At 36.9% G+C, this 18,309-nt stretch overlaps 1 protein-coding gene across 1 annotated transcript in view; it reads right to left on the bottom strand.

The window, feature by feature from the left end:
* The window catches only part of LAPTM4B (lysosomal protein transmembrane 4 beta), a 94,081-nt gene that overhangs the window by 27,277 nt on the left and 48,495 nt on the right, over window positions 1–18,309 (bottom strand). The window contains exon 7 of the mRNA XM_053715914.1: window positions 4,966–5,064. Coding sequence (XP_053571889.1) covers window positions 4,966–5,064 — 99 coding nt within the window. The remainder of the gene's footprint in view (window positions 1–4,965; window positions 5,065–18,309) is intronic.

Raw genomic sequence — 18,309 nt, 5'->3', positions numbered from 1 at the left:
TTATTATTTTCTGTAATTTAGTTTTTTTTTTTTGTACTTTAGATAATTGTATTTAATTGTAATTAATTGTATTTAATTTAGGTAATTCATTTAATTGTAGTGTAGTGTTAGGTGTAATTGTAACTTAGGTTAGGTTTTATTTTACAGGTAAATTTGTATTTATTTTAGCTAGGTAGTTATTAAATAGTTAATAACTATTTAATAACTATTCTACCTAGTTAAAATAAATACAAAGTTGCCTGTAAAATAAAAATAAACCCTAAGCTAGCTACAATGTAATTGTCAGGCCGAATAGATATTCCTTTGGAGCAAGTACTATGTGGATCACAACTGCAGACTTGTATGTAATTACGTAAGTTTGTATTTGTTTCACTTACCAACTTAGAAACTACTACAACTTTAAGTAGTTCTAGTAGCTGGGCAAGTGGGATTTACTTCAGGTAAATTTACATTAGTGAACTATGAGTGAATTAGTTCACAATGTTTGAAGAGCTTAACCCTTTGTTTTGCTGAGGAATGCAAGTATCAGAGGTAGTATGGGAAGAGTCTCTCTGCTGGAAAGAACTAGATGATGTTTATGGTTCAGCTGCTTGAAAGAGCTGAGGAGTCTGGAGCGACAAAGTTTCTGTTTGAATTGTGCAACAGTGTTGCAAACAGTTCACCTGGTTAGGAGCCGTGCGGCAGAGCAGCAACAAAATGTCCGAGAGGTGTTTGACTGACTTGTGATGTCAGCGGAGGAACAGCTGAGTGCTCGAGTTCCATCTTCGGGGAGGCAGCTTGCAAGTGCTGTTGTTAGTAAGCTAGGTGAGATTTAATATCTCGGATACAGCATTTCAATACATTCAGCCTTCAGCCTTAGACTTCATAGGAAAACTAGGTAATCGGTTAGTCGGTCTCCGGAGGTGTTATGCAGGAAGCCGGTAAGAGTAAAGCGACTCAGCAGGAAGTAAAGCCGTAACCGGATGCCTGGAGAAAATGGCTTATCTGTTTAAGGAGATTATTAAATTGAGCAGGGAATACTTCAGAGGAAAGGATTCCTTGTAAACTGTAACGCAGGTTTGGAGCTTAGATATCTGGAGCTTTCTAGGCACTTCACAAAATTACTAAGCACTAGGAAAAGGGCGTGTAGAAGTTTTAAAGGGAATCTGGGAGGAGTTTAGACAGGATGTTAGATATATTAGCTGGAATCCTGACATGTCCCCCTCCTCAAGCCAGTCGCTCCGCGACTTATGGACCTGGACGATCCGGATGACAGCGATGAAAGAGAGATAGCTTTTTAGGAGCATGAATGTTATAGCTGGGTTCCCAAGTATCATCTTCGGGAAAGTAGCCTACCCATCTTACCAAGTACTGCAACTGTATATACGTGAGTCAATCAATGAATCAACCTCGTATTTGTCTGTGTCGATAAGAGTATCATTGGGTGGTAGGATGAGTTCCTCATGGTGGTATATGGTTTCAAGAGGGAGACATGAAAAGTAGAGTGTACTTTTATAGAATCTGGTAGTTGCAAGGAAACTGCGTTAGCATTGACAACCTTCAGAATTGGAAAAGGACCGATGTACAATCCAGCCAACTTTTTGCTGGGCAATCGGAGCTTAAGGTGTTTTGTTGTTAGCCACACTAGATCACCAACTGCATAATTAGGAGATGCGAAAAGGGTATGAGAATTACGTTTCTTTGTTCTCTGCAGTAATGGGCAATCCTTCACCATGTGAGTTGCGTTTGCACAATACATACATAAGAGATTTACTCTGCGACAAGTCCGTTCTTCAGGTGTCAAAGGACCCCTAGCGAGGCCGACCTCCATAGGTTTTGCCATCAATTTTGTGGTTGGAAGTGGTTGGGTAGGGGTATTCTGAGACCTTTGGGGTTGATCGCTGTGGAATCGTTCAGACCTCCTATCTCTCAACCGGCGATCTATTTGTGTAGCCAACTTCATTAGTGACTCCAGTGATTTAGGGAGATCGGTACGGGTGAGCTCATCCTTTATGTTGTCTGCCAAACCAAGCCTAAACTGGTTCCTTAGGGCAATCGGGTTCCATTGGGAATCCCTAGAATACTGTTTGAACTCTGCAATGTAGTCTTTGACTACTCGCTTTCCTTGTTTGAGGCTACGCATAGCGATTTCGGCCATTAACTGAAAATCTGTGTCAAGGTATAGTTCATCCATTTCATTAAGGAAATCATCCAGAGATCCTAATATGAGTTGATTATTTTCAAAGAAAGAGTCGGCCCAGACCATGGGTTCTCCCCTTAGGAAAGAAATTATAGTTAGTACCATAATCCTTTCTGTACAGTAGGTTTTTGGTTTCAGGTTAAACAGTAATAAGCAAGCGTTCCTAAATTGGCGATTAGATATGTGCATGATCGAAAAATTTGTTTCGGTTCGGATCGATTCGGAGGTTTTCGAATTTTGTTTCGGTTCGATTCGAATTCGGAAAACTTCGAATGAATTCATTTCGGATTTGTTTCGGATTCATTCAGATTCGAAAAAATTTGGCTGGATTCGGTTGGATTCGGTTCGGTTCGGAAATTCTGAATTTCGGTATGTATGCTGTTTATTAGACTAGTATTATGTACTGTATATTAAGTGTAACCCATAGCAGAGTGATATAACCTAATATACTGTACAATACTAGTGTAATCCATGTCCATCTGAATTTACTGAATAAATCCGAACTAATTCGGATTTATTCGGTAAATTCTGCAGTATTTTAATTTGGAAATTCGGTTCGATCCGAATCTCCGAATTTGCCGAATTTTCCGAATTTCCGAATCGAACCGAACCGAATTGCTCATGTCTATTGGCGATATAGCTTCCTATTGCCAGAGAAAGGTTCAGGTAAGGACACAATTGATTCTGGGATAGGTTCAGGTTGCAGTGATCTTGGAGCCATAGAATCCCTGATTATCTTTCTGAGTGATTGATTTTCAATTTCCAATTCCCTCAGGCCTTGCCCTAATTGGTCCACATGCTGTGATAAGTTATACACAAACTGAGGCAAGTCTGCTGGATCCGTTCCCATGGCTTAGTAATTATGTCAGGCAGAATAGATATTCCTTTGGAGTAAGTACTATGTGGATCACAACTGCAGACTTGAAAGAGCTGAGGAGTCTGGAGCGACAAAGTTTCTGTTTGAATTGTGCAACAGTGTTGCAAACAGTTCACCTGGTTAGGAGCCGTGCGGCAGAGCAGCAACAAAGTGTCCGAGAGGTGTTTGACTGACTTGTGACGTCAGCGGAGGAACAGCTGAGTGCTCGAGTTCCGTCTTCGGAGAGGCAGCTTGCAAGTGCTGTTGTTAGTAAGCTAGGTGAGTTTTAATATATCGGATACAGCGTTTCAATACATTCAGCCTTAGACTTCATAGGGAAACTAGGTAATCGGTTAGTCGGTCTCCGGAGGTGTTCTGCAGGAAGCCGGTAAGAGTAAAGCGACTCAGCAGGAAGTAAAGCTGTAACCGAATGCCTGGAGAAAACGGCTTATCTGTTTAAGGAGATTATTAAATTGAGCAGGGAATCCTTCAGAGGAAAGGATTCCTTGTAATCTGTAACACAGGTTTGGAGCTTAGATATCTGGAGCTTTCTAGGCACTTCACAAAATTACTAAGCACTAGGAAAAGGGCGTGTAGAAGTTTTAAAGGGAATCTGGGAGGAGTTTAGACAGGATGGTAGATGTATTAGCTGGAATCCTGACAGTAACTATTAGTTATATTGTAGCTAGTTTAGGGTTTATTTTATAGGTAAGTATTTAGTTTAAATAGGAATTATTTAGTTAATTGTAGTAATTTTATTTAGATTTATTGTAATTATATTTAAGTTAGAGGGTATTAGGGTTAGGGTTAGACTTAGGTTTAGGGGTTATTAACTTTATAATAGTGGCGGTGACGTTGGGGGCGGCAGATTAGGGGTTAATAAATGTAGGTAGGTTGCGGCAACATAGGGGGCAGCAGATTAGGGGTTAATAAATAAAATGTAGGTGTCGGCGATGTTGGGGGCGGCAGATTAGGGATTAATAATATAATGCAGGTGTCGGCGATGTTGGGGGCGGCAGATTAGGGGTTAATAAATGTAATATTAGGGGTGTTTAGACTCGGGGTTCATATTAGGGTGTTAAGTGTAGACATAAAATATGTTTCCCAATAGGAATCAATGGGGCTGCGTTAGGAGCTTTATGCTGCTTTTTTGCAGGTGTTAGGTTTTTTTTCAGCCGGCTCTCCCCCATTGACTCCTATGGGGAAATCGTGCACGAGCACGTTTTACCAGCTCACCGCTAACGTAAGCAGCGCTGGTATTGAGGTGAGATGTGGAGCAAAATTTTGCTCTACGCTCACTTTTTTGCGGCTAACGCCGGGTTTGTAAAAACCCGTAATACCAGCACTGTCTGCAAGTGAGCGGTGAGCATAAACTGCTCGTTAGCACCGCACAGCCTCTAACGCAAAACTCGTAATCTAGGCGATAGTATTGTAATAAAAAAGGTAATGTTGTTTTAAATAAATATAGACAGGCATTTGCATTTTAAAACACAGAAACCAAACCACATTGCAGGCAGAGAAGATTGTGACTAACTTGTAAAGAAATATAGTAATTTTTAATAATTTTGTTTAAAATAATAATAATAATAATAATAATACTAATAATAATAATGGATTTCAGAATAATTCCGAATTTGGGGATTTGTGTATATGAAATATTGAAAATATAGATAAAATACCATTTACACGTATAAATGACAAATTATATATTCTATTTATTCTTCCATTTCAGTGGTAATAATACTGGCAACCCTAGATAATATATGTATTGTATATATGAATGTTTCTCTGCAACACATCAACTACTGTAAATCGTGGTCTAAGTATGATTAAGTCAAGGATCTGATCAGTACAAACAAATGAAAAATGTTGCTTCTTCAAATGCAATTATTGATATTCAAGTTGCATTTCATAACAGAAAACATCTTACCTTAAAAGCCAAGATGACACTGATGAAAAAGAGAATAATCACAACAAGACATGTGGGATTCACAGACATTATTTCTTCTTTGTAGGGGAAATTGGACGGCTGAAAAGCAAAGATAAATACGCTATTGTAGAGCACAAAATGTGTCATTTTAGAGAACACTGAAAATTAAATTGCATATGTCAAACAGTCAATGATTGATAATTATTCCCAGCTGTAATACATCTCAGTAACCAATTTTGATATTAACTGTTGCAAAGTTTATTTTATTCTCTAATATTTAAAAAGTTTGTTGTTTTGGGCAAATATTATTAACTGACATTTAAATATGAATAGTATAGTGTTCCCCTATACTTATATAGTTTGAAAAATTGATTTATTTGATTATAAATTGACTGTCATGTTTCAATTATGTATATCCATGTAAATATCAAAAGAAGAAAAAGCTTCCCATTATACAGGATGGCTCTAGGGCAGCCACTGTAAAACACTAGTGTGAGTAGGAAGGTGGATACATCTACTATTATTTATGAGAGTTTATGTATTATTAAAATATATAACTGACTCCTTATCAGAGAAATAAAGTACATGCCCCCAAGTGCATCATATACATCATTTGTATGCAGGTCACATTGTATTCTCCAGGAAAAGCTCTCACACTACAGATGCAGACACCCAGCTCTCTGGTCCATTCATGGTTTTGTAAGTCACCAATCACGTCCCACAAGGTGAGAACCAATCAGGTTGTACTTGTGGTGCTATTTCTTGCAGCAACATGGCAGTTACATACCCACAACATACACTATGGGAGCTTCACATATTAGCCCTTGTCCACTAGAGAGAGAGAGCAATAAAATAACATATAGGGCTGCAACTAAATGCAGCCAGTGGCCCAGTGCAGAGGCATCAGGTTTTAGCCACCGTTACCCATAAAGTTATGTGAGAATTACAACTGTGCAGATCGGCTGCAGCTACTGCACTTTACTCAGCTCAGACTGGGTCTTGTGCTGTGGCTGATGCTGATCATAATCTCCTACTCAGGACAGCTGCTCTCTGTGGCACGTGCCGTCCTGTATAATGGGAAAGTACCAAATATATATAAATACAATGTCTATCAGTAATTATTTTACAGTTTAGAAAACACAATAAAAATCTAATTTCTTCCCTGCTAGATCTTCCACAGCATGAAGAAGCAACAACAGTCACAGAGTGGGGGACCACACAAACTCACAAAGTGGGCTCGATGAGCGCTTAAGCACATATCATATAAAAATTGCTATCATTTTGCACCAAGAGGGGTGCTTCACCAAATATAAGTGCAATTTGTTCTCATATACCATCTTACAAGAGTATATACAGTGCTAGGCCATGTGGCGCTTGTCGTATATACCTCTAGTCTAAGGGCTGTCACTAAATGAGTGTTTAGCAACAGATGTATATGTATGATTCTCGCAAAAGAAGATAAAAATGAGATGCTTATAAGAATTATTCTTTATTTTAATATGACTTTATATGCCTTCGTTAGACAAAACCCTAACTATAGACAAATATTTAATCTGGGTTATCTAACAGATTAAATTAATAATCATATTTATCAAATATTAGTTGACATAAACTATTTATTAATCACAGAAAGATGAATACATACCCCGAGATCTGGAGGCTGAAGATAACAAAAGCTGCCTGGACATACTACCTCTTATTGGGTTATATATCTATACCCTCTCCCTTTGATATACAGGACTTGAACTTTTCTATGATAATCAGTGACCTGACAACTGTGATTGTATTTTGATTTTATGCTTTGATTATATTGTATCATAGTATATTATACTGCCACAATTTTATTTTAACCTTTTTTGCCCAAGGGCGCCCCCTATATATTTTATATACTTATTATCTATATATACATATTTAACAGTTGCTCTTTCATATACATATGAGTCTAAGTACCATGTCCCTTTAAGGTAAGTGATAATAGTGACCTATATGCGCTGTTGTTTTAGAAAACACTACAATATACCTCTTTACATTATTTTTTTATTCATCACACTTAACTAAAATTTGGAGAGCTAAATTAAAAGCTTTAGAGAATCAGCTCCATGGAAAAGCATTTGAATTGGAAAGATCTGTCTCACTGGACAAATTGATGGATTGTTTCTGAATGTCTGTCATTAAGTTTTCCTTTTTTGGAAATGATGATATCAGAGCTCTGGCAAATGGTCAAGATACAAATAGCCAAAAACAATGAATGAAATGTTTTATGAGTACAGTTAATAGTTGTACTAAAACTACAGCCTTACTCTATGAGATCAACTGACATTTAGCTGATCCAGTGATTTCAAGAATTAGTGGTTTAGACAAATGCAGGGTAAATATGTTACATGAAAGGAAAGAACGTGAAAAAAAAAATACGAATTTAAAAAAAGGAAAAGAAAACGCGTTATTAATTACAAAGAGCCAGATAAGAAGTGTCTTGTGAGCAACCTTAGCCAGAAGTACATTTTTAACTAGTATGGGTTAGCACGAGTATTTCAATTTGAAAGTATGTTTGGCGCAAGTAAAATCAAAAGTGCATAAACTTTTTCCTATATACTTCAATGGAGTCTTTGGTAAGAATTTATGATTATTTCATGATTATTTTTTATTAGATAGTGTATGCATGAGTGAAAATTTTTTTTTTTATGTATTTATGTTATGTTTGGTACAACTTTTTATTTAGCCCTAACCCTTTGCGCGAGGATTTCAGTTGCGCTAACCGGACAAGTGCAAATTTAGTTTACGCTTGTGCGGTCGCGTTTAATTTCAACTTGTAATAAGCACGCAAGTTAACGCAGGTGCGATATTTTAATATCATGTGTGCTAACATTAGCGCTCCACTTGTAATCTAGCCCAAATGTTTAATAATACATAATAAAAAAAATGCAATGCACATTTATTATTTTTTGGGGGAAATACTTCCTTTTATTTGAAAAAAAAAAACCCACACTCTAATTGTTTCACTAGAACGTCACCTTAACTACAGACCTTTTACAATGCAGCAGTTCAGTGCTGACATATACATACATAATAAAGTGGCTTTAATGTATATTTTACTGAGCTAATATATAAATGTGTTATTCACCTGTGTCATTATTATTATTTAACTTTCGATTGAAACCAAAAGTAAATGTATGTTTATGCACCTTAGATATTGCCGAGCTCCTAACTGTCTCATATTTCAGCCCTCTGATTCTGGTCCTGGAATCCAGTCCTAACATTTTATGAGGTTCAATACGTAAAGGACATTAAACACATTTTGCTTTTGTGTACAAATTGTGCTTGACCCACACATCCTAGAGAAGCTAAAGTGCAAATGTGTAACCTGCGAATTCTGCAAATTAAATAGCCGGTATAGCTTTTTGGCCTCTCTAGAGAGCATGATATACAGCTCAATTTTTACACAAAAGCAAGAGGTGTATAACCAATTAACGACAACTGACATACCCTGTATGTTCACTCTCTGTTGCACTTAGGGAGCTTTAACAAGCGCTGTTCAAGCCTTGGAAGACCTTTGCAACAGGCAACATACAGACTATGTTGCTGTTGTTAAGGGGGTGTCTATAGCCGTTAGCAGCACCCACAAGCATTCAAGAGACACTAAATTCAACATTAAACTTTTATGATTCAGATAGAGCACACAAATAAAATAAAAAAAATCTAATTTACTGCCATAAATCAAAAACATAATTTATGTAAGAACTTACCTGATAAATAACTTACCAGGATAAATAATGTGCTTTATACAAAAAAATCATAACCTCCAAAAAATGGGTGGGTCTAGTGGACTCTCGCCATCATGAAAGAAATTAATTTATCAGATAAGTTCTTACATAAATGATGTTTTCTTTTATATAGGTGGCGAGAGCCCATGAGCTGGTCACTATTAATAATAACTATTGATAAAAACAGCTATTTCTGCTGAGAAATTAAATTAAAAAAAAAACTAATTTTTAAAAAAATTAAAAAAAACTTAAAACATAGGCACTAGAATCAAACTGAGACAACTGCCTGAGAAACCTTTTTACCAAAAGCTGCTTCCGAAGAAGCAAAAACATCAAAATGGTAAAATTTAGTAACTGACTGTATGCAAAAAAGACCAAGTGGCTGCTTTGCAGATTTGATCAACTGAAGCTTCATTCTTGAAAGCCCAAGATGTGGCAACTGATCTTGTAGAATGAGCTGTTATTCTCTGAGGCGGAGACTTCCCTGCCTCCAAATAAGCTTTGTTAATTTAGAAGTTTCAACCAAGATGCCAAAGAAATGGCAAAGGCTTTCTGACCTTTTCTGGAACCAGAAAAAATAACAGACTAGAAGTCTTTCTGAAATCTTTAGTACCTTAACATAATATTTCAAAGCTCTTACCACATCTAAAGAATGTAAGACCTTTCAAGAGTATTTTTAGGATTAGGACACAAGGAAGGAACAATAATTTTCCTATTGATGTTGTTAGAATTTACAACTTTAGGCAAAAATGTAAACAAAGTTCGCAAAACAGCTTTATCTTGATGAAAAATCAGATAAGGAAAATCGCAAGAGAGAGCAGGCAATTTAGAAACTCTTCTAGTAAAAGAGATAGCCAAGAGAAATAACACTTTCCAAGAAAGTAGTTAAATGTCCAAAGAATGCATAGGCTCAACTTTATTATTGAATGGTTGCTCAAACTTTAAATGTTTCCTTTTGTTTGAGTTTAGCCCATTTAAATACAAAGTTTTCTGTATTTTACATTTTGAGTTGGGCGGCATTCTTAGCGCTCCAATTCTGAGTTTACACTGGAGGAGCTCTAAGAGGATACTGAAGACATTTTTGGTGTTCATTGAGATCTTGACTATGCACAACGCTAAGCACTAAGTCTTTAATGGTGTGCATGGGGGTCTTGGTTAGGCTAGGTCTTTAATACCAAATTTAGACTCCAAGGAGGAGAGATAGATTTAATAACAGGTTTAATACGAGTCAAAGCCTGTACAAAACAGTGAACATCAGGAAGATTAGCAACCTTTCTGTGAAATAAAACAGAAAGAGCAGAGATTTGTTCTTTCAAAGTATTGGCAGACAAACCTTTATCCAAACCATCCTGTAGAAACTGTAGAATCCTAGGAATTCTAAAAGAATGCCAAGAATAATCATGAGTGGAACACCATGAAATATAGGTTTTCCACATCTTGTGATATATTTTCCTTGAAACAGGCTTACAAGTCTGTATCATAGTGTTAATCACAGAGTCAGAGAAACCTCTATGACTAAGGACTAAACATTCAATTTCCATGCCTTCAAATTTAGAGATTTGAGATCCGGATGGAAAACCGGGCATTGAGACAGAAGGTTTGGTTTTAGAGGAAGTGACCAAGGTTGGTAACTGGACATTCGGACAAGGTCTGCATACCAGAACCTGTGAGGCCATACTGGTGCTATCAGAAACACATAGGATTGTTACATAATGATCTTTGAGATCACTCTTGGAAGAAGAACCAAAGGTGGAAAAATGTAAGCAGGTTGGTAAAACCATGGAACTGCTAAAGCATTCATCAATTCCGCCTGAGGATCCCTGGACCTGGAGAGATATCTAGGAAGTTTCTTGTTTAGACGAGAGGCCATCAAATCTTTGTCTGAAAGACCCCACATCTGCACAATCTGATAGAACACATCTGGATGGACAGACCACTCCCCCGGATGTAGAATCTGACTGCTGAGATAATCCGCTTCCAAATTGTCTACACCTGGTATATGAATTGCAGTGATTAGACAAGAGTTGGATTCCACCTAAGAAAGTATTAGAGACACTTCTTTCATAGCTAAGGGAACTGCAATTTCCCCCTTGAAGATTGACATATGCCACTGTTGTGACATTGTCTGTTTGAAACTGAATATACAGCTCTCTCTTTAATAGAGGCCAAGCCTGAAGAGCTCTGAAAATAGCACAGAGTTCTAATATTGATTGGTAACCTCGCCACTCGATGATTCCAAACTCCTCTGTCAGAGACCCCCAGACAGCTCCCCAACCTGTGAGACTTGCATCTGTTGTGATCACAGTCCAGGTAGGATGAACAAAGGAGGCCCCTTGAACAATAAGGTGATTGTTGGGATTTAAGTATATCAGTTGTGATATCTGAGTATAATCCCTGCACTATTGGTGCAACATGTAAAGCTGTAGAGGTCTCATATGAAAACAAGCAAAAGGGATCGCGTCCGATGCTGCAAACACGAGACCTAAAATTTCCATGCACATATCCACTGAAGGAAATGATAAAAGACTGAAAGTTTAGTACCAAGATATCGTCCCAATAAGGAAACACCACAATACCCTGCTCTCTGATTACAGATAGAAGGGCACCTAGAACTATTGAGAATATTCTTGGTGCTGTTGCAAGGCCAAATGGAAGAGCAACAAATTGGTAATGCTTGTTTAGAAAAGAGAATCTCAGAAATCGAGAGTGATCTGGATGAATCAGATTGTGAAGGTAAGCGTCCTGTTAGTCTATTGTGGACATGAAGTGACCTTGCTGAACAAAAGGTAGAATAGTCCTTATAGTCACCATCTTCAAAGTTGGTACTCTTACAAAACAATTTAAAGTTTTCAGATCTAAAATTGATCTGAAAGAATTTTCCTTCTTTGATACAATGAGTAGATTTGAATAAAAACCACAATCCTTGTTCCAGCTGTGGAACTGGGATAATTACCCCTGAAAGATCTAGATCTGAAACACATTTCAGAAAGTCTTGAGCTTTTACGGTTTTGACACATGGGTAAAAAAGAATCTTCCCAAAGGAGGTCTTATTCTGAATCCTATTCGATACCCATGAGAAATTATATTTTGAATCCACTGATTTTGGACAGAGTCTGTCCAAACTCTTTTAAATAGCTTTAGTATGCCCCCTACCAGAAGAACTTGCTTGAGGGTACACCTTCATGTAGGTTTAGGGGCAGGATTTGGTTTCTTATAAGGCTTGGATTTATTCCAATTTGGAGATGGTCTCCAATTAGAGTCAGAGGCCTTAGGGGAAGGCGTGGTTTTCTGTTCTCTATTCTGACGAAAGGAACGAAAATAATTGGGGGCTTTAAATTTACCCTCAGATTTATTGTCTTGGGGCAGAAAATCTCCCTTACCTCCAGTAATAGTGGAGATAATAGAATCCAATTGTGAACCAAAACGATTTTTACTTTGAAAAGAGAGAGATAATAATCTAGTTTTAGACACCATGCCAGCATTCCAAGATTCAAGCCATAAAGCTCTTCTAGTTAAAGACATGAATTTGACATTGATCTTCATAATATCAAATATAGCATCACAAATAAAATGATTTGTATATTGTAGTAAAACAATAATGTTAGATAATTCTAATCTGAGGACAACTGCTGTGCTTAACTATTCAACCAAAATGTAGAAGCAGCAGCAACATCAGCCATAGATATAACAGGTCTAAGAATATAGCCAGTATGTAAATATGTCCTTCTTAGATAAGTTTCAAGCTTCCTATCTAAAGGATCCTTAAAAGAAGCACTGTCTTCTATAGGAATAGTAGTACATTTGGCAAGAGTGGAAATTGCCCCATCAACTTTACGAACTGTTTCCCAAAGTTCTAAATTGGCTACAGGTAAAGGATACAATTCTTAAACCTAGAAGAAGGGTTAAAAGAGGTACCCGGCTTAGACCCTTCTTTAGCAATCACATTAGAGATAGTGTCAGGAATAGAAAATACTTTAGGAGTAATAACAGTAGTCTTAAGTACGGAATTTAGATGATTACTAGCTTTATCATAAGGAGCTTTAGACTGCTTAACACCCAAAGTAAACAAAACTTCCTTTAAGAGAGAACGAATATATTCTATCTTAAATAAAAAAAGATTTGTCTATATCTGTCTCTGATGTGGCATCCTCTGAATCAGAGGAAACCCCATCAGTAGAGGATACATCAGTATGCTGAAGGTCAGAAGTTAATTCACTAGGTTTAGGAAAATGTTGCAAAACCATTTTACGTTTATTTGAAGGCGGAATAGCAGTCATTGCCTTATGTTTAGCAGAAGTATATACTGAATAAATATAGCTGAAGAATTTAGATCAGCTTTATTACAACAAACACACTTAGCTTTTGTAGATACATGTTCAGGCAGCTCAAATCCTTTGGTAGCATCAGAGGCAGGTTCAGTTTGAGACATAATTGCAAAAAAATTGAAAAAAAAATTAATTCTGCAAATTTATATCCATGCTCCTATATATGATATATAACAGGCTTGAGAGAATGGGAAACAGAGCGAAAATTTATAAAAAAAAGAAAACTGATTCATAAAATGCTGCATGAAAGATCTCCAAGTGTTTTCTGAGAACACTGAATGAACTGAGGGTGGAGCTTAGAAAGGAAAATGTTGGCGGGAAAATTTTGGTGGGATTTTTTTTGACAGGAAAATTTAAAATTTTTGGCGGAAAATTTTTGGCACCAAAAAAAAGCACAAAATAATGACACGTCACACTGTGACATAAATAGCATCATCACATGCGTGACATGCAAAGCTGTAGTAGATTTTTAATACACCTATCCCTCTAAAAAGCAGGTAAGAATTTTGATTGTATATACAAAAAAACAAAATGTACCTATATAAATCCTAATGGATACTTCTATTATAGCTGCATAAAATGTGATTATCAACATTCCATGAGACGAACATAATACTTAGCATCCTAATTTATAAATAAATTACTAGCTCCATAAAAAACCATGTATGTTACACAGACTCTACCAACCTTGACAAATATTTAGCCACAAATAAAGTCGCTAAAAAGAGCACTGAATTACTGACACAAGGCATGTATACAAACAATATATAACAACTACTTAAAAAGTGTCCAATTCATAGTGGAGAGTGTCTAATATAATACAAATATATATTTACTGTGTAAAACACCTATCCACATATAGCAGACAGTCAAACCAGTACTGAAACATACCAGCAGAGGTAATGGTACAAGAGTATATTGTCGCTCTATAAAGGGAGGAAGCAGATGAATCCCTGCGACCGATTTACAGAGAGCCTTATGAAAAGCTTTCCCATAGGCAAAAACATGGTATCATCAGGCAATACTCCCTTCATATCCCTCAGACAAACAATGTACTTAGAGAGGAACGGGGCTTCAATATGCTTAGAAGCGCCTTTCACAGAAGACATCAAGCACATGAGTGAGGTGGGAGGTGTATTTATAGGCATTTGAGGTTTGGAAAACTTTTCCCCCTCCTGGTAGGAATGTATATCCCTATATGAAAGAAATGTGCACAATCTTTTTATATGCACAGTTCACAGTATATATGTATAAGTGTCCTGTGATTGGCTGATGGCTGTCACATGACATGGGGGCAGGAAAAAAGGAAGTAAAACATTTGTCAGAAAAAAAATCTACTGCTCATTTGAAATTCAGATTGTGTTATTGCATTGTGTTTTTATTATGCATCTGTTGATTATGTAATTTGACTGTATTTATGGATTCTTAAACACAAACTTGTATTATCGGATTTGCTTTATTCTCTTAGTATCATTGTGAAATGCACAACTAATTAGGCTAAGGAGCAGCAATGCACTACTGATTGGTGCCTTTACTTATATGACTTTTGTCATTGGCTTACCTGATGTGTTCAGCTAGCTCTTAGTAGTGCATTATTGCTCCTATTACAAAGGATACCAAAAAGAATGAAGCAAATCTGATAATAGAAGTAAAGTTATTTAATTTCTGAATCTTAAAAGAAAATTTGGGGTTATATGACTTTTAAGTACATGAACAGACATTAAAAAAAAAGAAGTAAAACCAAAAAATAAACTTACCTTCATGTACCCTTAAAGGGACATGAAGCAGTAAAAAAAATGCTAGATAGAATGATGCAGTGAAAGAAAAGATTAGTCTGAGAATAACGTGTAGATGTATTTTTTAAAGTTTCATTAGTTGTTTAAATAGTGACAAAATAAGTGTAAAGTTTTAGGGGTAGATTTATCATAGTGCGAGCGGACATGATACGATGTAGCATTTCAGGTCCGCTGCACATCGATAAATACAGACAGCATACGCTGTCTGCATTTATCATTGCACCAGCAGTTCTTGTGAACTGCTTGTGCAATGCCACCCCCTGCAGATTTGCGGCCAAGGGGGTGTGGATCAACCCGATCGTATTCGATTGGGTTTATTTCTGTCTGCGGCCTCAGAGCAGGCGGACAAGTTTTAGACCGCTGCTTCATAACTTCTGTTTCCGGCAAGCCTGAAGGCTAGCCCAGAAACAGGGGCATCAAGCTCCATACAGAGCTTAATAAATCAGCCCCTTAGTGTCTATAAAACAATGGGAGCTGCCATGTTGTAAGTTAGGTTACTTTCTCTGCTGTGGCCAATTAGGGACAGTTATAAATAGGTCCTTAGAGTGTGCAGCCAATGGCTGTTGGGTGACTGCATTGATCCCTTCCTGTCTGACTAGCATCAATGGAGATGCTTTACCTTTTGTGAGTATATATCTTACCATACATACTACTGCTCCTGGTATAAGACTGTACTAGGCCATATAGGCACCTTTGTGTCCTCTTGTGTTTTACTACAGATTATCCATCTTCACCCTAAGAGGTCGGTCTGCTGGGTGACTGTTATAGATCCCAGACTGTTCCCATTGCACTAATTGGAGTGCTCCCAAGATTGTGAGTCTAATGCAATACAATCTGATAGTTTAACTTTGTGGATCAAACAATATTGGGCCATGTGGCGCATCTGTCTTTTCTTTTGTGTAGAATATAACAGTGTTCTGCTCTTCCATTTTTAACAGGTACTAAAACACTCACAAATATATTACAGGAAAAGGGGACAAAATAAATAATGAAAGTATATTGCAGAAGTTTTTTTATATATACGATTTTATCATTTTATATTAACTTCTCAAATATTAAATGTTCCTTTAAGAAAACGTTATACATAGCTTAAACATTCAAAAATTATTTAACCAAGGGAAGACTGATCCAGGTATACACTATTATACTGTGCAAAGTAATGCTCAACTTGCATATTATTTTTCCTTGTTAATTGCTTCAGCATCAAATCATCCTATTTTTGGTAATATTTTCTCTAGATCTAAAATAAAACAATGTTCAAGAAATATTTATGCACTTTTTTTCTTTTTATTCTGGCATGAATAAGACAATATCAGTCCTGTTCTTTATTATGCAAATTACTCTAGACGTTTGTCTCCCCGAGAGAGATAGAACAGTCCAGATGTGGACTTTTAGATAACTAAAAAGATCTACTGCCTTTCACAGAGAAGGTCAAACCACTTGCCCTGTGATTAGTAGAGATTCTCATTCACAGAACTGGCTGACGTTTGGATGACTGTTTGTTTAGATAAGATACTACAGAGAATTTCTATATCGTACATAGCACAAGTAAATTAAGACACATGATGATATAAGAGAAATTGCTTAAAGCTGAAATCATAAATATATTATGTCATGTTCATCTGCTAACGTAAGTGTGTCAAACCTGGAGTATCAAAATGGAGGGGCCTTGAATAGATGCGCTATGCTGCGCACAAGGCTCTCTTCATGTCCTGGCTGCGAGGCTTCCTCTGCCCAGGATCGTGCCCTGTGAAGCCGGCTTCCAGCATCCAATTTGGCACTGAAGGAGAGAGTATGTTCAAAATTCTTAAAGCATTGCTTCACCTGTCTTTCTGATGGTATTACTTGTGGGCGTTCCTGACATTAAAGGGACACTGAACCCAAATTTTTTCTTTTGTGATTCAGATAGAGCATGAAATTTTAAGCAACTTTCTAATTTACTCCTATTATCACATTTTCTTCATTCTCTTGGTATCTTTATTTGAAATGCAAGAATGTAAGTTTAGATGCCGGCCTATTTTTGGTGAACAACCTGGGTTGTTCTTGTTGATTGGTGGATAAATTCCTCTACCAATAAAAAAGTGCTGTCCAGAGTACTGAATAAAAAAAGAAGCTTAGATGCCTTCTTTTTCAAATAAAGATAGCAAGAGAACAGAAAGAAAAATCGATAATAGGAGTAAATTAGAAAGTTGCTTAAAATTGCATGCTCTATCTGAATCACGAAAGAAAAAATTTGGGTTCAGTGTCCCTTTAATACATGGAGTTGCATGAGGTGCCCCATACATAATATCTCGCACATCAAACTAGAACTGCTAGCAAAGCAGGGCAAAAATAAAATTGCAGCCATAAAACCTAGGGAACAAAATTCCATTATACATTCATTGTTTATTTTGCTTGCTCTTACTGGGAAATACCCTCATTTTGTGTAAAAGTGGTGCTTGTCCCTCACTCCCCAGAGAAGCTAAAAATTAAATTGTCATATTAAAGAAGCATAACATTTCCCATTAAAGGTTTAACTGGGCATATTAAAAAAGTGCTATACGTTTTCATGATTTATTTCTCCTGATATTTCTTCCATTAAAATCTGAAAATGGTATTTTTCCACTGAACCTCCTACATGCTGCACATTTATTGATACATTTTGCTTGATTAGTGCAGGTGCTAATTAACATCTTATTGGCCAAAGCAAAGAGCATAATATAAACTACACTTAATTAACATCTTATTGGCCAAAGCAAAGAGCATAATATAAACTACACTTAATAGGGTTTGAAGAGGTTTCTCTTGACTTCAAAAAATGCAAAGTTTACTATCAAAAATAATTTTAGAGGGATATTAAAAACCTTGTGTTTTTGTTATATATATTAATTGGCAAAAAAACTTATGTTAATGCCAAGAGTTTAACTTATCAATCAAATGTTAAAAAGTAAGGTCATTCCAAACTTAAACTACCCCCACCTAGGTGCTTTGCAAGACATTGTCAGTGACATCACTAATTACATCACACAAAGCATTGTTGATTACATCATCAATTACATAACTATGGACATCACCTATGACATCATCAATGGCATCACTAGTGACATAACCTATGACATCATCCTACAGATCCGAGCAGGCCTGCCCTTTGGGCAGGACGATAGGCGCACCTGCCCAGAGCCCTGCGCTTTGGGGTGTTCTGCACTGTCAGAGGTGAGGGTATAAGAAGGTGCAATGTACATAATGTATTTAGTTTATGAAGAAGTGTTTATGGTATAAGGAGATGTAATACATAGTATTATTCTTTACATATGTAACACTGAATGTTGGGACAGGGATGGGCCATACAAGGGGAAGGGCATATGGGGGAGGGAAATAGGAGTGCTGGGCTGTTGGGCTCCACAAATCTGTCTTGCCCAGGGCCCTGCAAATGCTAAGGGTGTCCCTGGATCAGATAAATTATCCTATAATATAAAAGGCCCA

Source organism: Bombina bombina, chromosome 5, assembly GCF_027579735.1.
Source record: "Bombina bombina isolate aBomBom1 chromosome 5, aBomBom1.pri, whole genome shotgun sequence".
NCBI classification, from domain to species: domain Eukaryota; kingdom Metazoa; phylum Chordata; class Amphibia; order Anura; family Bombinatoridae; genus Bombina; species Bombina bombina.
The sequence above is the reverse complement of the archived record's forward strand: the minus strand, read 5'-3'. Positions and strand labels throughout refer to the sequence as shown.